General features: G+C 44.6%; 2 protein-coding genes across 2 annotated transcripts; one reads left to right on the top strand and one right to left on the bottom strand.

The window, feature by feature from the left end:
* Positions 1-5,169: 5,169 nt before the first annotated feature.
* LOC103703254 (phytosulfokine receptor 2) lies at positions 5,170-6,721 on the top strand. Its single transcript, XM_017841818.5, has one exon. It carries the CDS (start codon positions 5,569-5,571, stop codon positions 6,643-6,645), a length of 1,077 nt encoding a protein of 358 aa, XP_017697307.4. The 5' UTR covers positions 5,170-5,568; the 3' UTR covers positions 6,646-6,721.
* Positions 6,722-16,426: 9,705 nt separating this feature from the next.
* LOC103703189 (U-box domain-containing protein 25-like) lies at positions 16,427-18,034 on the bottom strand. The gene has a single exon (XM_008785961.6). The coding sequence runs from the start codon at positions 17,929-17,931 to the stop codon at positions 16,681-16,683; it is 1,251 nt and encodes a 416-aa protein (XP_008784183.4). The 5' UTR covers positions 17,932-18,034; the 3' UTR covers positions 16,427-16,680.
* Between the last annotated feature and the right edge of the window lie 4,398 nt (positions 18,035-22,432).

The following is a 22,432-nucleotide window of genomic DNA, read 5'->3' as shown; positions in this document are numbered from 1 at the left end:
TACGTGGAGAGGGTTCTTCAAATTTCAAACTTTTCTCTAGCCGGTAACAGTTCGGCCTATAATATGCGAGATGTACGGACTATCCAAACGACCGTGATCTTCGAACGAGATGTGTGGCCTGTTACCATAACGGCCGATGCATATGTCCGATTTGCTCGGCGAGGGACGCTAGCCCTCATCCATATAAAGCACACCCAGATTCTCTCCAAGTAAGTTTTTTTTATACCATATGGTCTTGCTACCTTTCACTATCTCAATCTCCTATGTTCTCCAAGATTAGCATCTAATTTAGGCATTTGAGAGTCTTTTAACGAACACCTTCCGGCATGTGGATTTCTATATTTTTTATTTCAAGTCAAATCAGACGTAGGAGCGTCAAACTAAGGCCCCATTTGGGGGAGCTTTTGAAGGGCCAAAGATATTTTCTGGCCATCCAAAAGCACTTTTGGATGAAAAAGAGTATTTGGTAAAAATTTCGGAGGAAGATGTTTTAGCTTTCTCAAAATGCTAAAAACAGCTTTTTGGAAAAAGCTCCATTTTGGAGCTTTCCAAAAAAGTTATTTTGAGTTTTGTTGGAAAGCTGTTTTTTTACCAAAATATCTATAATAAAATATAACAAAATTCATACTTTGTCTCTTTATAAACCTAAAAATCTGCTGGAGCTCTAAAAAAGAACCCTACCATTGATCAGGCTCCCTTCCGTGCAAGAAAAGGTAATTTTGTTTCCTATTATTGTATTATACTATAAATATAATATTATATTACATTATATCATAACATATTAATATATTATGTTAAATAATTTAATATTATATTATATTATGAAAAATTAATGTACGCTAATAATTATAATATTTTATCCTTTTATTATTGTATTATACTATAAATATAATATTATGTTATATTATATTATAACACATTGATATGTTATGTTAAATAATTTTAATATTATATTAAATTATTATGCTATAGTATACAATGTTATATTACTATATTATAATAATATTATGTTACATTACAGTAATATTATACTATATCATATATTTATATATTAATATATGTTATATTTTATTATGCTCTGTTGTATAATACTATGCAATATTCTTTATGATAATTTTGTCATGCAAAAGTACTTTCTCAGTTTGTTTACCAAACATATGTTAAAATGTCAAATAGTTACCAAACATCAAACAACTTTTTATAAAAGCTCTACTCCCAACAACTCTATTTCGAAAAGCTCTGCTGCCAATAGCTCCTCCAAACAGAGCCTAAGTATGGCTGACATCACCTGGCTAGTAGCTTGGAGACCAGCAGTGACCCCATGTCAATCCTGCCAACCTGAACAGACGACCCGCCAAGCTCACCAGTCCTGTAGCCTACTCAATGTTGAGATCATGTCGGATTTTAGTGGCAACAAGTGGCAAATAGATTAATGCCCTCCAAATTTTGCCAATTAATTATGTTTGTCTATAAGACCTTTAAGATTGTCTATAATTTCAAACTACCAAATAGTATGTGCATCGCATGCTCTTTTTGATAAGATATTAAACATAACATAATTATAGACCATCTATTATATTTTAATTTTTTGATCTCCGAAGTTATGCAAACGGAATACACAAAATTTGAACCGAATATTTAAAAAAAATCTTGAAGACAAATAATAAATTGTTTGTCATGTTTAATTGCAACTTCCTTCCTAACATACTTGCATCTTCTTTTCTAATATGCTGGGCATTGAGATTTTTATTGCATTTCCTTCCCTAATATATTATGATATTTGATTGCATTTTTGTTTATATAGTGATGTCTGATTGCATTTTCTTTTTTTTCCGACATTTTAGAATTAGCGTAAAAGTAATTTCGTCCAGAAAGTTGATAGGCCAATGTTCCAAAATTTAAAATTATATTTTTTTCTATATTGTATTAGAAAAGGAGTTGGTTTGATGTTTTGAAATAATTCTTCTATAGGTTCTGTCTTTCAACTTTTAAGACGAACTTAACCTTATCTGAATTTTAAAATGTCTTCCATTTCAAAAAACTAAAGAAAATAAAGAGAACACAATCAAAAATCGCAACATATGAGGAAATAAAAAAGCAATCAAATATCACAATGTATTAGAAAACAAAATGCAATCAAATATCCCAATAAATCAGAAACAAATAGGCCATTAAATATCATGATAGACTAGAGGAAGATGCAATTAAAACATTGTCAGGTGTAATCAAATATCAAACCTATTTCTTGTTTGTTTTGATTTTTTGTTTTATATTTAAATTTAGTTACCCATTTTTAGTATTCCATTTGCATAAGATATAGATTTATCATGATGTTAAGCATGCCTCATGGCATTCCTTTGATTATAAACCTTCTTGTTTATCTAGCTTGTCAATTTAGAAACTCGAGCACACCAAGAATATGCTCTGCTTCCAAAAGTTCTACCTTTAATATTTTGATTCAAGTAATCCCAAAAAAATCGCATATTGGTTAATGATAGAGTCTCTTTGCTTTCTTTTGAAACCTCTTGTGTGTATAAGAAAGCTAATACCACAGATTAGATAGTATCTTATATAGCCAATCATACAGCTTATAAAATTCTACAGCTGATTTAACATCTTTATTTTCGAATATTTTGTTTTCTGTCTCACATAGATGTATTTATAGTAAAATGGTATAATTTTTCTAATTTACCAAAATAATAATAACAATAATAATAATAATTGGTTGATTGTTGTCCATTAATTTTGAGCTTGTATGCAGAGTTATTTGCAAGCATGCTGTCACTGAGATTTTTACTTGTAACGGGGAAAGTATTACTGTGGGATACATTGTTTTCCATGGTTCCCATGTTATTCAAGGAGTCGTATTGTATCCTTTGGAAGCAAAATATTAAGTGGGATGTACCTCTCAATCCTAATCACAAAAGTATCCGAAATTTATCCAGTATGCTATTCCTTTATAAAAGTCATCCTGGGTTCATTTTTTTCTCATTTTCAATCGCTATCAGGATGCCGAGTCAAATATATTTTCGTGGAAGTCAAGCTTTGGGACCATCATATTTCTGGATTCTATTGAATCAAGGCTAATTCCAATTATATTATCAAATGCTGGGTTAAAATACTGGTCCTGTACCACCGAACTTTGATTCAGATTATACTTTTGATAACAACACTGATACAGAGGATCAAACTGATTCTTCAAATCTTCATCAACATGGTAAGAAGACGATCAAAAACCTATTGTTTTTCATTTTTTTCTACTTTCTGCCGCTAAGGCCAGAGACGGGGGTTGAAACATGAAGGACTTCTGCTTCAATACGCTGGTTTTACTGGTGCTAGACCCAACTATTCGGTGACCTGGTTTTGGGTCAAGTGGTGAAAGGTAGGGGATAGGAATAGGATAGAGGGTGAGTGGGGTTTGAATCCGTCTTTGTTCTCACCGAAAACTGAGGTAGATGGAAGACATTGGTAAATCCCCACTCGAGTGTTACACCCCCGTGATGGAACCCCTTTGTCTTACCCAAAATAATATTCACTCCACCTATCTCGCCTAGTGTTGGTGTAGTAAATTATATAAATGACAATGTTATTAGATGTATTAATAATGATGAAGGATAGTTTAAATAAAGCGTAACATTCTTCTTGAGGCCTCGAAGAAATTACGAGATAGTTCAACCAGTCTCAGTCTCTGATTTGATGATGATCAAAATTAGATAATTAAATATTGTTCTTCTAAATGTGAGTGAGAAGAACCGATTAATGCGACTCATCGAGCTTTGCTATGCCCTTAATTTGAAGTTATGCGGTAGAATGTGTACACTAGCCTTTTTGATATAACCAGGATTTTTAGTAGCGCATGGGCTGCAATGCAATATTGTGCAGTGCTCAATAGCCGCTCTCATGAGATAATATATGCTCATTGATGGCCGTCCATCTTTTGATAGTGACCATCAAGGATTGCTGCAGAGGATTTGTGCTTTTTTCGATAAATATCTTTGGTGATCGAGATTTTGTTGAAAATTTTAATTTAAAAAGATATAAATTTTGAAAAAAAATTTATCTCCATCTTTTAGTTATTTCAAAAGCTTTAAAATAACTTCCCTTTTTTTAGTCCCACAATCGGAATATAAAAATAAGTTCCATTGCTTTTATAGGAATTTCATTATTGGAAGCCCGAGTTTGGCTCAAGAAGATTGGGCTGGTGACCAAAGGCTAGTTGGATTTTAACTCTGCAGAGATTTCTAGTTGGAGCTAACTGCCTTTGGCAGAGTTGGGAGGCTTAGGAGAGAATATGTACTCTAGGTTTAGCAGGGAATCTTACTCTCACAAAATTTTCTACTCCAGGACCGAAGAAACCAATCAACCATTAAAATAACCTTAGATTTATGGGGCTTTCTTTATCACTTGAAAGTTGGACAACAAGGTGAACGTCGTGCATCTTAATAAAGTTGCTGTTTAATAAAGCACTTAGCTTTATATATTTTTCACATACAACATTTATTTTCAATAATTATAAATCATGATATCATGATCATTGATCAACAAATCACATGCACCCAATATGCCTTCAAAAGTTGCCCTAACCATATCCGGACTCCACATGCAATCTCCCTCTTCATTTACATATACTTCACCAAGCCCTAAACGCTAAACGAGATCCCAAAATTGCGAGGTTTATGGAGCGGCGATCGGAAGCGATAAGGATAAAAGGGAATGCTTAATACAGAGCCCAATGTACTTAATCACAAGTCATTTGCACGGTACATATATAGCCGAAAAGAGCGTTTGATGAATGATGTTGTAAATAGTGACGTGCATCATATGCTATATATTATATATAGTATAAGGTATAAATTTCCCCAAAAAAATTTTAGTAAAAACGGCAAATTATATAGCTCTAAAGTGAATTCATCCTGCCAGATTATGAGAAAGTAAAGAGTACAAAGAGGGAGAAATTTCTTCTATAAATGTCCAGAGCAACTCTCCCAGAGTACCGAGCGACGAAGAAGACGACCTAGTCTGCTGTCCTGTTTATCTTCCGAAATACGTATACCGTCTGGAAGCCATCCAACTTCTGAGCGAGTCTCCTGAGCCTGACTCAACTCTCGAAACACCAACTTTCCAAATCAAAATTTGACGGGAGACCCACAGATTTTTAGAAGAAAAAAAGTATAAAGAAACCCTCGGTCACCATATGCGACACAAAATATGATACTCCCCCGCGGCCACATCATATATCACATAAACTGTCGCCTAAAATTCTAGAAATATACCATCCAGAAGATGGATAAGAGGCCGGAGACGAAATGAGGAGTGAGAAGAAAAGGCAACGCGCTTGACTCCAAGCGACGACCGCCGAATCAAAACTGGCGCAAGGAAAGATATCAGGAAACTCCCCTACCTCTCACCTTCCAGTGGCATCTCCCCCTCATTCCTCTTTGTAGTCAAAAACTCTCCCACCAAACCCTAATTCTAACCCTAACCCCAACCCTAATCCTCTTCTTCTTCTTCCAGTATTCGATCGATTGGACAGGAAAGGATTCGGATTCCCACCACGCCACGGAGGTGATGCCTCTCCCGGCCTGGATCGCTGCCATAGCCGCCTCGGCGATCGTCGTCTCCCTCCTCTTCACCCTCATCCTCCTCCTCTGCCGCCGCCACTCGGAATCCCGCCTCCAGTCATTGGCGCCGTCCCTCCCAGTTCGCCGCCCCCCCTCCTCCTTCGTCGCCGCCGACGAGACCGCCTCCTTCGATCCATCCCTCGACCACATGTCCCTCAACGAGCTCGCCGCCGCCACCAAGGGCTTCGCCGCCGATGCCATCATCGGCGACGGAAGCTTCGGGTTCGTCTACAGGGCCCGACTCTCCTCTGGCAACATCGTCGCCGTCAAGCGCCTCTCCCCCGACGCCTTTCACGGCCTCCGGGAGTTCCACGCCGAGATGGAGACCCTCGGCCGCCTCAACCACCCCCGCCTCGCCCGCATCCTCGGCTACTGCGTCTCCGGCGAGGACCGCCTCCTCATCTACGAGTTCCACGAGCGCGGCTCCCTCGACCACTGGCTCCACGAGTCCGACTCGGTCTCCTTCCCGCTCCCCTGGCCGATCCGGGTCGGGATCGTCCGCGGGGTGGCCGCCGGCCTCGCCTACCTCCACGAGGAGTGCAAGCCGCGGATCATCCACCGGGACATCAAGTCGAGCAACGTGCTGCTCGACGCCGACTTCGGGCCGAGGATCGCCGACTTCGGGCTGGCGCGGCGTGTGGACGCGGCGCGGACGCACGTGTCGACGCAAGTGGCGGGGACGATGGGGTACATGCCGCCGGAGTACAAGGAGGGGCTGACGGCGGCGACGGTGGCGGCGGATGTTTACAGCTTTGGGGTGCTGATGGTGGAGGTGGCGGCCGGTGAGCGGCCGAATTTGCTCCGGCGAGGGGAGGACGGGAAGGAGGTGAGTCTGGTGGCGTGGGCGAGGAGGATGGTGGAGGAGGGGAGGGGGATGGAGGTGTTGAACGGGAACATGGGGAAGGAAGGGGTGCGAGAGGAAGAAGTGAAGGGGTATTTGGAGGTGGCGTGTAAGTGTACCGATGAGAGCGCGAGGAAGAGGCCTACCATGGGAGAGGTGGTCTCCCTCTTGGATCGGATTTAGTTTAATTGTTGCAATGGCACAATGCACATTGCTTTTGCTCGTTATAATTTAATTGTTTTTGGTTGTTTTCGGATCATATATATATATATATATATATATATATATATATATATATATATATATCTATGTATGCATGATGCAGACAATCTGGATGAAGGATTCGGATGTTTAAGCATGTATTGGAGTTCTTTGTTTTTTTTTTGTTTTTTTTTTTTGCTAAAAACGGGTTTTCATACAAGACGCGTACGAATACACCCAATAAAATCAAAAAATACTAACTCACGGAGAGCCAGAGGCAGCTCCCCCTCCCCCACCCACAGGGTGTATCCTGAGTGATAAGCCGCGAAGGCAGCCACCCAGTCGGCTGCCCCATTAGCTTCTCGAAATACATGCTTGGCCTGAATGGCCACCCCAACCCCACACATCATCCCTATGTCTCGAACCAAGGGGTGGTCTGAGCCCTCACCCCTCAGCCCCTTCTGAATCCAACTGATGACTGTGGCTGAGTCGCCCTCCAACACAATCAAGCCAGCCTGCAAAGCCTGCCTCGCATATCGAAGACCGGCCCAGGCAGCTCGTAACTCTGCCCCGGGGACCGATATGCCGAACAGCTGACAGCCCCCTGCTGCCACGACTCTGGAATGCGGGTCCCGTATCACAAAACCCGCACCACCTCGCGCGCCTCCATCCAAAACCGATCCATCAAAGTTGACCTTGAGGAAACTCGGGGGTGGGGGTTCCCAGGTGAAGAACACCATCTGGGAAGCTGCCGAAGCAGAAAGAGAACCCCAGGTGTCCCGAGCTATCAAAGGTCCATCTGAAGAGGATCTGATCTCCAATGCCTGTACGCGCGCTAGCTCCACCACGAACCTCGGTGAAACCCTGCGCTCACCGAGGGTGCGAGCGTTTCTTGCCAGCCAGATCTGATGTGCTGTGCAAGTCGCTCGAATAGCCTCCTGACATGTCCGAGAGCGGACCAACCACTGCTGCATCGTCTGTAAAAACTGAGGCCTCCCATGCCAGACCTCCTGCGGGAACCCTGCCCACTGCCATGCCGACCTCGCCCACGTACACTGGAAAAGCACGTGGTCGACCGACTCCTCCACACTGCATGTCCCGCACTCCGCAGGGATCTCACATCCTCGCCTACTCAGCGCTGCTCTCGTCGGGAGACGGTCCCACGCCACCTTCCATAGGAAGAGTGCAGCCCTCGGGTGGAGCCCTGACCTCCAGATCCAAGTGTAGTCCGGCCCTGGCTCATGCTCCTGCTGGATAACACCGGCGAGGTCTCCCAATCGGACCCTGGATCGGCAAGAGGTGCCCCAAACCCTAACATCAGGCCCCCCATAGCCTGGCACCGGAAGAGACCGGATCCTCTCAGCTAGATGTCCCCCAAACAGCTGACGTAACCTGGCATCATCCCATGCTGACTCTCCTGGGGCCAGAAGATCAGAAACCCGCAGTCCCTCCATCGCCGTAGCATCAACCATGGTCGGCCAGCACCTCAGTGGGACAGTGTCCACCCATGGGTCCGCAGTCACATCAATACTCCGCCCATCGCCAACTATCCACCTGGTATTTGCCGACACCGTCGGCACATACCTCCCAATCTCACGCCACATGAAGGAAACTCGCCGCCCACTCCATGCCACCTCTGAGCCGTCATGTCCATATCTGGCAGCCATCACCTGACTCCACAGCCCGTGTGGCTCTAGCAGAAACCGAGCTGCATGCCGAGCAATGAAGGCCTCGCGACGCTCCAGCAGGGACTGCACCCCGAGACCGCCCTCGCTGGTGGACCGGCATACATGCTCCCAGGCTACCAGATGCACCCCGCGGCCTCCGCCATGTGACCCCCACAGGAAGCACCGCAGCAGTCGCTCAATCCTCAGTAAGGTCGTCTTCGGAACCATAGTGTTGGCCATGAGATAAACTGGCATGGACCCCAACACTGATCTGATCAAGGTCAGTCTCCCCATCATAGATAGGGAAACCGCTCTCCATCCCTCCAACCTGCTCTCCACCCGCTGCACCAGGCTGGAACACTCTGCCACTCGTAATCTGCGGCCTGTGATGGGAACTCCCAGGTAGGTCAATGTCTCCTCCTGCTCGGGAATCTGCAAAATCCCACGAATCTCCTGTCTGACCCTGCTCTCCGTACTCGGGCTGAAGCGGACAGCTGACTTTTGGAAGTTGACTCTCTGGCCCGACGCCATACAGTAATCTGCTACCACCCTACGAAGGACCCGTGCATCAGAAACCCGCGCCCTGGCCAAAAGAAGACAATCGTCAGCGAAGAGTAAGTGGGAAAGAGGACTAGCCCCCGGGGCGGGAACATAGGCCTCCAGCTCCCTACGGGCACACACCCTCTGCAAATCACGAGACAAAATGTCAGCATAAAGAATAAACAAGTAAGGAGATAAGGGGCATCCCTGACGCAGCCCCATAGTAGACTCAAAGAAAGGAGAAGGTGTGCCATTGACCAAAATCAAAAATTTTGGCCCCCTGACACACCCCAGCACCCAGTCGATCCACTGCCTGTGGAATCCGTACGCCTCCAGTGTCTGCTGAAGAAATCTCCATCTGATCCTGTCATAAGCTCTTTCCATATCCAGTTTAATAGCCATCAGGCTATGTCGCTTCGATGCTCGCTGAAGGTCCCACATCATCTCCTGAGCCAGCAGAACATTATGGGAGATGTTTCTGCCAGCTATAAACGCCCCCTGCTCCTGACTAATGATACTAGGCAGAAGGGGCTTCATCCTCCGAACCATAATTCTGGCCACTACCTTGTACAAGGTAGTGCACAAGCTAATGGGTCTGAAGTGGCAGGGCTCGGTCGCCTCCTGACGCTTCGGAATGAGCGTGATGAAGGTAGCCTTCCAATCCCCTGGCATCACTGCCTGGGAGAAGAAGCACTGAATGGCCTCAACCACTGCTGTCTGAATAATACCCCAATATCGTCGAAAGAAGAACGGGGGAAACCCATCTGGTCCCGGAGCCTTGTCTGGAGCCAAAGCCCAGACTGCCTCCTGTACCTCCTGTGCCGACACCGGTCGGACCAGGGCTGTGTTCTCATCATCCTCGATCCTCACATCCATCCGCGGAGGGATGGGGTCGCTATCGTCGGACTCCTCCTCCTCCGTCCATCTGGTGCGGAAGAAATCCAACAAGATCTGACGAATGGAGGGCTCGCCTTCCACCCGATATCCCGACCTATCTCGCAACGAGTGAATCGTGCTCCGCTGCCTCCGAATAATCGTAGTCCGGTGGAAGAAACTAGTATTGCGGTCACCCTCACGCACCCACTGGACACGAGATTTCTGACGCCAGAAGATCTCGTGCTGTCGTAGGAGGGAGTGGTGAGTCGCTAGAAACCCCCGAAGGTCACCCATATCGCTCGTCGAAAGCATGCCTTCCAAATCTTCTCTCGACTGCAACTCGGAGATCGCGGCCTCAACCCCCTCCACTCTCCGGAAGATATCGCCCACAACCTCGCGGTTCCATCGCCGGAGACGCCTCTTGGCCAACTCTAGTTTACGCGACACCCGGTGCATAGCGTCTCCACGCACCGGGAGGCGCCATGCATCACATACAATATCCCAGGACTGGGGGTACGATAGCCAGACCTTCTCAAAGCGGAAGGGGCTGTGATGCCTGGGTCCCAGCGATGTAGAAATCAGCAAGGGGCAGTGGTCCGAGGCGATCCGAGGTAAGTGAGTGACCCTGCAGGTAGGAAAGAGAAGAAACCAGTCTGGGGACGCAAAGGCCCTGTCCAGACGCTCCCAAACCCTAGCACTGCCAAGCTGTGTGTGGAGATTGAAAATGGGCTGGACTTGGACTGTGCACCATGCACTCATGCCATGTTTTGTGTTCTGTTTGTGACCTATAGATACTCAGTTTAGCTAGATCTGACTTCCAAAAAAAAAAAAGAACCTCGATTTGGCTTCATGATATCCTTTCTAACTGGTCTAATTTGTTTCGATCATCTGCGTGAGTCTCCCTATATATAAAAAGGGAACTGCATGTTTTTAGAGTAATTCGTGTTTTGGCTTGAAATTCAGCTCTAATTAGACTCATTCGGCCTGAGAATATCTTGAGCTAGAGCTAGGATTGGCTTGCTGGAGCTCGGCTAAAATTTGCTCAATATATATGTATACCATTTGAGTTTTTTAAATAAAATTTATTCTATTATAAATTGAAAAAATGATATATTTTTTATAAAATACTTATTTAATCCGCTATAAAGTGAATTCTCAAGTTTTGACTCCATCCGAGCTTCTATTTCTTATTTCCAGACACCAGAAATAGATATATTTTCTATTTCTATTTCTTTAACTCGAGACGGCTCCCAAGGAGGAGGGGGCGACCGCAGGCCGGCCATCAAGTCTCCCGGATCGAGCTCGAATGGTCCCCGTGGTCGATCGCCAAGGGCGGGATCCATGAGGGAAAAGGCGACGGTGAATCAGATCATGAGATGCACATATGGACTGAGAGGAAGAGATGGAAGAAGATGAAGAACCTGTTCGCAAATCTCTATGCCCTCCTTCCGCAGCTGCCTCCGAAGGTGCTTGTTCTCCTTCTCCATCTACATTAGATCGGTTTTCCTTCTCTCTTTTTTCTCCTCGAGAAATTGCTCCTGTTTTCTGAAAAAGAACTGAAAATGGAGAAGAGGACTTGGAAGACGAGCGATGCTATAATACCCCATGAGCAATCTCCCGACCCGGCGTGTTTAATTGGCATCCCAAATTGCGATGCTCTCCGTTTCTCGGATGAGCAAGAGCCCTCCATTTTACGAGATGGGCTGCATGGCAGCGATCCGAGCATGCAGCACTTCTTCACCTCCATTTTATTTCTTTATCTGAAAAGTAATGGAGGTGTCACCTTTCCAAGTTTGATCTTGGAGCCTCTTCCTAGCATAAAGTTGGAAGAGAGATGTGAGATCCAAGTTTCGGTGGCAAGATCTCTATCGCCATTAGATTGGCTTCTCTAGCTAGCTTCCTTTTCTATTTTTCCGAATAGAGTTTTTTTTGACTTTTCCTTCGAATTTGCCACTTTTCTTACATTTCGGTGGAAATTTACACCTATCCCTAGAAAAGGAAATGTAGTGCATTGAAGCAGCGAACTTAAACGAGCGTAATTTCTTTCTCCTCGAGTTCCATGGAGACCAGGTCATGCATTGTAATAATCGGTTCTCATTTTTGGGCTTCTTATTGGTTTTAATTAGTTGATGTATGAGACTTGTAGATTTAATTCAGTGGGTGGCAGCAGTTTCGGCAAATAAGCTTAGGGTTCATGCACTCATGCAAATCCAAATTGGGAAGAGAAAGAGAGGACCAGTGTCTAGGTACAGTCAAATCTGCCATTTAAAGCATTGTTAGGAATTTTTTTTTTTGGTCATAAATACTTGTTTCCTTGGAGTTTTATCTTCTACAGAACTACAATTTAGATTTTAACTTCTTCTGCATTATAGATAAACAGGATGAAACTAGGAATTTTAGCTTGCGCATTTAACAAAAGCTTTGATGGTCTGGTACTCTTTGATCCTGAAAAAAATGAAGTAAAAAGAAGATGCTTTAGTAATGTCATTTTTGAATGGTCTATGCTGAAATGTTTCAGCTCCTATTCTTTCAAGGGGAAAACAAAATCAGCTTCTTACTCAAAATGCCTTGCGAATAATGAATAATTATGTTTTTCAGGAGAAAAAATTACATGCTGAGGTGAGTGAGTAGTATGTCTAACCAAAGATGACCTCGAAGTTTATTGAAATTCTTTTGATAAGATAAATACTACTGAAATCAATTCCATCGGTTGGTGAGGAACAACAGTAATGATAAATACGTTATATTTGGTCGCTATGCTTGCATTGCACGTGAATTGAATTCAACAAATACTGCTAATAGTTGGCGATGAACAAGACCATACTATTCTCACTATGACTTCATCAACCATTTATATTTATTAACATGTATTTAACTTTCATTTCTCGATGAATTCGATTGAATTAGATTTCGTACTACCACTATGGTGTATTGAACAGGCAAGTGGAGTATCCGATCAATTCCCATAGAAGTTATGGACAGCGCATTCTTTCACTCATCTTTCTTAGCTCCTTTAAATTTCTCTAAGTGGTTTTATATTTCTCAGTCTAATATTTGCTCCTTTCAGATCCTATATAGGCTTGATACCATTATATTGTGTGAAATTTGAAGAAAAATATCAGCCCTTACTTGGCTCGATGATTTATTGAGAGAATTTTTTCCTTTTAGACGACCATTAGGTGATGAATGTAGTGTAAAAACATTAATTATGTTTACTTCAAGCATTATGTTTGCTGCAAGAGGAGTTTCCAAAGTTAAAAGGAAGTAAGGCCCTTCCCTATTTCAGTGCAACTACTGCGACACTTCATATAACTCTTATACTAACAACTGCAAAGGGATTGAGCGGCAGAATCACGTTTTACAGAAACGTAGTAATTTTTCAGGAAATATTTAGAAAGAAAGAAAGAAAAAAAGAAAGAAAGCAGCTGTATACGTTGTAGTGTGGTTTCATTGTGTTTCCCTACGAATTCATACTGCATGTTTTGAAGCCGTTGTGTTGTGACGATATTATGAAGGTGAGTATGTTATTCTTGGAAGATTTTTTCTACGAAAGGGAGGAGGAAAAAAACGTGATACAACGAAACAATCAAATGTTTCTATGGGTCTCAGACTTATTGTGCTTATAGAGCATTTTCCTAATAAAATTGGCACATATTCATTATGGCACCAGTTCCCATGGATGGTGCATGACAAGTTAATTAAGAGTTTTGTTTTATTTTGTTTACCTTCTTGGAATTGAGGTATTTAATTCATAAATATATATATATATATATATATATATATATATATATATATAATAAATTGATATCTAATCAATACATATGACTCTCCCTTAGCTGACTATGGAGCTCATTAAAGACCAACTCAATTAACTGAACTAATTCCACATGCAGAACTGCATGAAGATTAGATACCAAGAGAGCAGCTTTCGAAATTGTAGGCCGAGGGAGGCCCATAACGCCTCCTCACCTGTAAGCCCCATCAAGAATGGCTAGAAGCCGAGCACCCCCATCAAGAATGGCTAGAGGCCGAGCACCGCCCAAAATCTGTAAGCAAACTCTCTTGTTTATCGGAAGATGAACAGTGCAGCGTACTGGATGACCTCCTATGTGGCGCACCACTCTGGTAGGTTCTTCTGGGTGGACCAAACAGAGGTTCCATATGCTCTTCGCTAGCTTCTTTTTTTCTGACTTTGTTAGCTATTCTCACATGCGTATCATGTGAGGCGCAGGTGTAACAAAAAAAAAAACTTTCCAACCCTTGGGCTCGGCCCTCCGTCGACCGAACGGTGAAGCCATGACAGGCTGATAGCGAGCTCGAAGGTGAACCTGCCATGGTCTTCATCAATATCGTCTCGCTGGCTAGTGAGAGTCAGTCCTTCCTAGTGAATCCAAGTCCCTAGTTCATACCATCTTAAAACAGTAATATATAAATACATTTCACTGGTCCTGTTAAATTCTTACAAGCAACAAAGGTTGTCAAGGTAAGAATGGATCTGGCTCTCCAGCAAATTAAGAAGACAGAAGATGGATGCTTCTGCCATGGGCTACACAGGATTTGGTGGGCTTGGAACCTATGGGCCATGTCAGTAATTATGAACTATTTTGATATCAAGACCATTTTACTTTGTCATGCATACAGGTTTCATATTTGACCTAGAGCTCCTTCATGGTTTAGTAGAAATAATACATGTTAATCCTGGATTTTTCTATAGCATCTGTGGACATTCTCACAAAGGCAGCTCCAATGGGATTCTTCTGATTGGTCGATTTGGATCTAGTAGAAAGCAGAGTATCCATGGGCATTTATTTTGTCAAAAGTGTACTCATTAATTACCCATGTAGATTCTAATAACCAATAAGATAACTTATAAGCGGTCATGAATTAAGCCACTGATGTAGAAATAATTTCACTAAAAAGAGGTAATTTTACATATTTTCAGAACTCAACATGATAACATGTATATGCCACTAAAAACTTAAAAAAGAATACAAATTACAATAGTACTTTATTTTTTTATAAAAAAATATTTATTGAGTCATGGCACTTTAATCTCCAGGAAAAGTAGGTTAACAGAAAACACTTTTTTTTTCAAAGGAAAAGAAAAGCTAGTAGAGGGAATGTTAAACGAAAATTATTCTCCAAAACCTTTTCTTGAGCTAAATTCTTCTCCAAAATTTCCAAGCTCATATCTCATATCTGTGGATGTTGGTCACGGAGTTCTTATCCTCATCCTTACTTCGGCTTAAGGTATCAATTCCATGGGACCTATCGCAAACTAATCGGTGGGCTAAATGGCTTCCCATTGGTGGAGGATACGAGGACGATCAGCGAAAGTCGAGTTGAACTCCATCAACTTCCCCTTAAATGACACCCACGGGCCACATTAGACAAAAAAAAACAAAAAGAGTAGATGGAAAAGGACAAAGGTGGCTCTCTCATTCAATGTGTTGGCCACTGGATTTGATCTTAAATTGGCCAAGCCATGTCATCTTATGGTTCAATCCATCTTCATGTCATGACCATCACAACCATGATTCATGACCAACAGCCAACCATTCCATTCCCTCTCTCTCTCTCTCTCTCTATACCTCTCCCTCTCTTGCCATCTTCCTTCTTGCCAGGCTATAATTCCCACTTGGATTCCCCAAGACAAATTGCATTCAAAGGCAGGGGGAGCAATCACAAGCACCAGCTCACCACCCAAGCACTAAACACTTCATGCCCTTCTTCCACAGCATATCAGACCTTTAGTGATGGCAGATGCAGCTGGTATTGCTTTTGTTAGGCAGTAGTTTTTACTCTGGGTCTTTGACCCCCAATGTACCAAAAAAAAGAAAAGAGAAAATCCTTTGTAGAAGGCATAGGAACTTGAAAGCCCTGTGACTTCCATCATGTCTACTGAGGCAATATGATTATGTCTATTGGGGATCTTTTTCTTAGTTAGGCAATATAGCTAATTCCTCTCACCTTTTCTGTTATTTTCAGGTTCATATGGGATCATAACTAAGACATCTTAGATTAAAATTAAACAAATTAAAAGAAGAAAAGTTTCAGTATTACAAGTGCTTTGAAAATTTTGCTCTAGTCTGCAATGTCCTTCTCTATGTCACCAATGATTTCTGTACATAACTTCCTACTCCTTTCCGTCGTTTAACTTAAAATTTTAGCATCATTTTGTTGAAAGAAATCTTTAAATTACAGGCAAATTATGATTGTTCTATAAATTGATTGTACGTTTGCCACCTACTCATGCACTAGATTCATTGATCTCCATTAATGCTGCTCATAGACTCAAATTTATTCTTGATACTACCTAGCCAACCATAACAGCTATCTGCAGCTAATGAAAGAGCTCATTTGAGAACACACAAAAAGATATATCTAGGGATTAGGACAGAGAGAGGTCACCTACCACACCATGACTGACCTTAGTCAGAGTCAAAAAGGTGGAAAGATAATGAAACGCAGCTCCCTCCCTCAAATCTAAAGAAAGCATGACATTCCATTCTGCGGCTACCAGGCAAAGTAGAACAGCTTTTGTTCTACTTTTGCTGTCCATTGTGTACTTAACTCCCAACCAAAAAATAAAAGTGAAAAGCCACAAAATTACTAACAAAAATAACTCAGAGAAAATAGCATCGCAATGGAAGTCAAGTTACCTATCCATCCTTTCCAAATCCAAATCCAAATCCAAATCCATGCATACAAAACCATACATACACTCTCCAAATCCCAGACCATCCATTCCACAATACAAACGCCACTCTTATGCCCACATACACAAACTCCCCACTCCACTCCCCTCTAATCTCAGCTCCGTGTCTCTTTACCCCCATCGATTAATGGAAATAAGGAATAATATCGACTTAATTATCTCAAAATTAACAAAAGAAAGAAAGAAGGAAGAAATTAATTGTGAATTAACAGAGTTTTAGAAAGGCTGTAGGAAGTCGTCGGAGTTGGCGATGTAGTCGTCGTGAGGCCACGCCGACCGGAGAAGCTTCAGGAGGACCTGAGCCTTTCTCTTGGCGCGGTCCGAACACCCCCCTTGCACCATTAGGAGGAGTTGAGTCACCACCCCGGCCCCCACCGCCTCTCTCTGAAGACACTCTGACCCTCCGACAACCGCCACCAGCGCCCCCGCCGCGTGCTCCGCCGCCCTCTCCGACGCCTTCCCGGCCATCGCCCTCACCAGCGCCTCCACCGCCGCCGCCCCGCCCCCCGCCCCCGCCACCACCGCCTCCCTTCCACCTTCTGTCCGGCACAGCAGTTCCACCGTCGCCAGCGCCCGCTCCGCGTCCCCGCGCTCCGCCGCTAGGTCCACGATCCGCCTCACCACCGCCGCCGCCCCCCCCGCAGCCACCGCCCGCCCTCGGTTCTCCTTCGCCAGGCACAGGGAGAACAGCCCCCGGATCCCCACCCGCACCGCCCGCGCACTACTCCCCTTCTCTTCTACCAGCCCCACAAGCCCCTCCATCACCCCCTCCGTTGCCCCCACCGCCGCCCGCGCCTCCGCCGAACGCGCCCCCGCCGCCACCGCCTCCAGCACCGCGGCCGCGCTGATCCGCGCCTCCATCGCCGGGTGCTCCCTCATCACCTCCACCAATCTCCTCAGCCTCTCCGGCCGCCCCGCCACCTCCGCGCTCTCCCCTTCCGTCAGCGAGCACATCGCCAGCACCCGTATCGCCTCCAGCCCCAGATCCGGATCCGGATCCTCGAACGCGATCTCGATCAACGCCGATCGGGTCTCGTGTGTGGAGATCACCGTCCGATTCTTATCGCTCTCCCGCGCGAGCGAACGGAGACGCCGGAGCGCGGCGGCGCGAGTGCCGGGCTCCCCGGCGGAGGCCTGGGAGACGAGGAGCCGGACAAGGCTCGGATCGGCCGGCTGCTTCGGTGTCGGGATCCGCTCCACCCCAAGCGAGCGGTGAGCAACGCACCACTCCTGGATGAGGCGGCGCAGAGTGTGATTCGGTATAAGAGTGAAGTCGGTAAGCGGCGTGCGGGTAACGGGACACGTCGTGTTCCCGGTCGCCACCCATGACTCGATGCTCGGCCGGTCATAGGTTTGGCCAGTGCACACGGTGACAGGATCCCGCATCAACTCCAGCGAGATCGGGCACCGGTAGTGATACGGTACCGTCACCCCCTCCAGGTCCAACGGCGCCACGCTCCCTGGCATCCCCTCACTTCACAAACTATTCCCAGCTCTCCCTCCCTCTTCCCCTCCCTTTGGAAATCGACCGGTCTATCTGAGAGCTAGCTCCGGTCTCTTGGTCTTGGGTGTCAAGGAGGCGTGGGCTGGTGCCTCTTATCGGGGTCTTCACACGTGCGGGTAGCTGCCCTCGCTCGAGATCCAGCCTTCCCAAAATAGCCCTTTCGGATTGCGCCTTCCTCGAGGGAGGAGGGTCGCATGCATGTGCCTTGTTTTCTTGCCCTTTAGACATCCCACTCCCGTTACCATCACCCTACTGAAAATGTGGGAATATTGGTGGGGGTTGAGGGGAACGTCGGCCCCGTGGGACGCTTCCTCCCACCTGGAAGCTCCACTGATCCAATGGTCGTCCTTTCCCAGATTGGCCAGCTCGTACCCCGCTGGGGTTTAGTGCGTCCCGAATCTCGCCAGTTCGAGTAGATCGAGGCCCTCCATCGGTGAATGCTCGCCTCTCTAGGTAGTTTGCACGGCTGGGATGGATGGGTCAAAGGGTATCGGGGGTGGGCGGTCAAACATCGGGGAGAGGATAGGACCGGGAAATTGGCGGGCCCCGGGCGTCCGTCCACCAGCCAGCGGCTCCCTACCCTCGGGGTGCAAATATTCTGTGAAGACCACGCCATCGACCTTCCTCTGCTGTTACCCTCGTACGGCACACACTCGTTCCACCCGATCAATGGCCTGCACGCGTCCTATGATGCTGCGTTACAGTGTGGGACCCATCGGAGGATCTGCTATTTGGTGGGAGCTCCAATCGTACGGCACGACCACAAAGCAACGAACCGACGAGGGCTGTCTATGACGGGCTCTCAAAACGACGACACGTCGGCCGTGGAATGCGGTGGGGCTCACACGGGCGACGTGTCGCGTTGTGCACGCGCAAGCGTGCGGAGTTGGGGACCACCTGGGAAGGAAGGCGTGTTCCCGGTCAACCAGGCAAAGATGCCGGGCGCGGGCAGTCCTCCGCCCGCCTTGCTACCCGTGCACGTGCCAGACCAAGGCCGCACGTGTTCCCAGCTGGCTCGCCTCCCCCGGCCCGCTTTGACCAACGACCGCATCGGGTCCGGAACTCCCCTTTTTAGCGTACGGAATTCCTCGCAGCGAAAGACGGTGATCCTTGGGCCCTCCTCGGTTGAGTGCGAATCCTAGCCGTCCGATCGTGTGATTTAGTCGGTGATGGCCTATCCGTCGGCCAAGAATTTTTGCGGCTGGTGTCCATCTTTGCGTGAGACCCGTGTGAAGGATATTATCCATCCAATTGTAGCACGTGGGTTGTGATGGTGATCCGCGAAGCACCAGACTTGTGGCCAGCATGAGGGTACAGGAGGGAGCTCGCTCTGTGCGAGGAAGGTTCCTGGAGGACTGCGCTTAAAACGTGCATTGCTTAGATATTTGTTCCGTTGATGAAATCATGTATATTATCATTCCCCATTCATATATAAAAAATTCTATATAGGAAAAGACTTTTACATCATATCAAGATCATATAAGCTGCTGCTCAAAACTTGATCTCGCACAAGCTGACCGGTTAAGCTGTTCCGCTCGGTTGAGTTGGAGGAATGTAGCATAGTACTAGAGCTATCCTGCAACTATTGAAAACGAACATGAGTTGCTTGAACATAACGGATAGAAATACAAAAACATAATATTCGGATTTCTCTTCATAACTAGAATTCTGTACATAGTAGTTGTAGGAGAGAGGATGTGAATCTATATGATTAGAATCGTGCTATTCATGGACGAGCTCTTTCCATATCCATCGATCGGAGTGATTAGAATATTCTTTTGCAGATACACCGTGATTGGGGCTTTTTTTTTTTTCGTCTGCTAGTCAGTTACGAAATTATTTTTTGGATATGTTAAGATCATGCCAAGTTATAACCAATTCTATTGATTTCTTAGGAATTTGGTTAAACGTTGATTTAACTGAACACATGCCGTTGTTTGATTGGCAGGCTGAGCTATCAAATGAGATTTGGAGAATAATAAATCCGAACTATATCAATATGAAACATGAGTAACCTACTAAAACATTTATTCCTCTCTTAACTATCATTTATGGTTACTTTATTCTTCATGACCTTTCTTATTTCTTCTAGCCCATGCTTGATCTCTCGTCGGTAAAGAACGTGAGGAAAATATTCTGCATGGTTCTAAATGAAATAGGTATCTAATTTCTCTTCCATATCTAATTTTCTAACTATGCTGTATAAAAGACTTTTCAATTAATTGGGCAAACTAGGAAAAATACGAGTGGCCATTAAAATGATTAAAGGCATCATTTGAAAATAGACTGACAAGGAACAAATTTACCACCCAAAAGTCTAATTTATCTCATTTCACTGCAATCATACAACTAGGGGTAGGTAGTTCATGGGTATTTAGCTGGGCAATTTTAAGGAATGGAATTCCGAGAGGCATAAAGTTGCCCATGGGTCAGCCTTTAATTTTTGGGCTAGCCTCAACCGCTTAAGAAAAAGAAAGCAATATCCTTCTACGATAAGGGTGTTGGCTTTGATCTTATCTCACTGTATTCACTCGAGAATGGGGGGTCACGTGGGCTGGCTCAATCCCCTGGGTTTTGGGCGGGCCTGACACGAAGGAGCGCATCAACCATGCTCTTCTCGGATGTCTTTGGGCAGCACAGATTTGGGGGAGGGCTTTGTTTACGTTGATGCAATCTGCGAGATCGGCAGAGGCCCTTCTATTCCATCTCAGGGAGTTTTTGCGAAGACCGAGCACTACTAAGTGGGACATCACTTGTGTTTATCTGGCCAACCATATTTAGTTGGATAGAAATGCTCAGATCTTCTAGAACGGCAGTAGATAGAGCTCTCTGTCATGTTGCTAAGATCACCAAGGTTATCACGTCCACTTCATCTGAAATGGTTAGGAACATCTGGGACCCCCACCTCACTGCTGTAGCACCAAGATTTGCTTTTATTTTTTAGGAGCTCCCACCCCTCTAGCCATCTCAAGGTAAACTTTGACGGAAGCATGTCTGCAGGTGGAGACAAAAGAGGCATGGGCTTTATGATCATAGATCATGACTCCAGGTTAATTGCAGCTAGGGGGCGATGCACCTTTGATATGACAGTTATAGGAGCGGAGCTGAGGGCAACATGGAAAAGCATCACCTACGCGAGACGTATGTTAGGGGCAAATTGCATCTCCCTTAAAAGGGATTCAACCATGGTGATCGAGTGAATTCAGGATGAGGATTAATGGGGAGACGGACACCCACTCTTTAGTGACATCCGCAGGATAATGAGAGATTAAGGTTCCTTTCAAGCCGTGCATGTGTATCGGGAGGCGATTATGGCGGCGGACTAAGTCACTTCCTTTACTACTCAACATTCAGAAGAGGCCCTTTGGACATAATATATAGCTGCCTCTCCACCCCTGCGCTAGAGCAATGTGAATAGCCATTGTACAAAAAAAAATAAAAAATAAAAGACCCATGGACTACCAAGATACGCCCATGCATCGCTCCAAGGTAAAGTGTAGGAACTACCAAGATATTCCTGGGCCTTTGCTGAAGCTACGATTTGTTTTAAAGGCGTATGAACTAGATACCGCAGTCTGTTTCTTTTTGCAAATCGCAAAGCCCCAATAAAAAGTTGGGTCCATGGGCCAGGTAATTAGATTAAGCCATTTACTGTTTTAGTGACATATCATACTAAGTGACATAAAGGATCATATATTATTCATGGTTATCGGTTAGGCTATTTAAATCAAATCAAGCCAGCTAGGAAGTTAGTTTAATTAGAAAGATGGCTTCTCTTGATTAGGTTATTCCATGGGCGAATCACTTGCACGCTAGGACTGTTTTGGTAACGACTTGTGTTTTTAACGTGCCATGCCCTTAAGCATGCATAACTGTGATCTCCAGGAGGTTCTATCCATCAGGGATTTGACTCGGTAAATGCAAAAAAATTTATTTCTCTAATCCCAGCTACTAGTTATGAACTGAAGTAGCATTTTGTTAGATATGGTGTTACGATGTTTTGATGTTGGAAATTTCTATGGGCATCGTGTCAGCAATATAGAAAGGCTTTCTACCAATTTTACATGGCCTAATGGAGGGAGACATATGGCCCCGTTTCGGTGGAGCATTTGGAGGGCCCTAACAAAGAACCCTAGCCGTAGATCAGACTCCCTTCCGTGCAAGAAAAGATATTCTTTTTTTCTATTATTGTATTATACTATAAATATAATATAATATTATATTATCTCATAATACATTAATATATTATATAAAATAATTTAATATTATGTTATATTATGAAAAATAATGTACAGTAATAATTAAAATATTTTGTATATTTATTGTTGTATTATACTATAAATATAACATTATATCGTAATACATTGATATGTTATGTTAACAAATTTAATATTATATTAAATTATTATGCTATAGTATACAATGTTATATTACTATAGTATAATAATATTATATTACATTACA

The sequence above is a fragment of the Phoenix dactylifera genome, chromosome 13 (assembly GCF_051530095.1).
Source record: "Phoenix dactylifera cultivar Ajwa chromosome 13, Ajwa_hap1_PhDact_Kaust_v1.1, whole genome shotgun sequence".
NCBI lineage: Eukaryota > Viridiplantae > Streptophyta > Magnoliopsida > Arecales > Arecaceae > Phoenix > Phoenix dactylifera.
This window is presented reverse-complemented; position numbering and strand designations above follow the sequence as displayed.

Coding starts and splice junctions, on each gene's coding strand:
- LOC103703254 (XM_017841818.5), top strand. CDS start 5,569: ATGCCTCTCCCGGCCTGGATCGCTGCCATAGCCGCCTCGGCGATCGTC.
- LOC103703189 (XM_008785961.6), bottom strand. CDS start 17,931: ATGCCAGGGAGCGTGGCGCCGTTGGACCTGGAGGGGGTGACGGTACCG.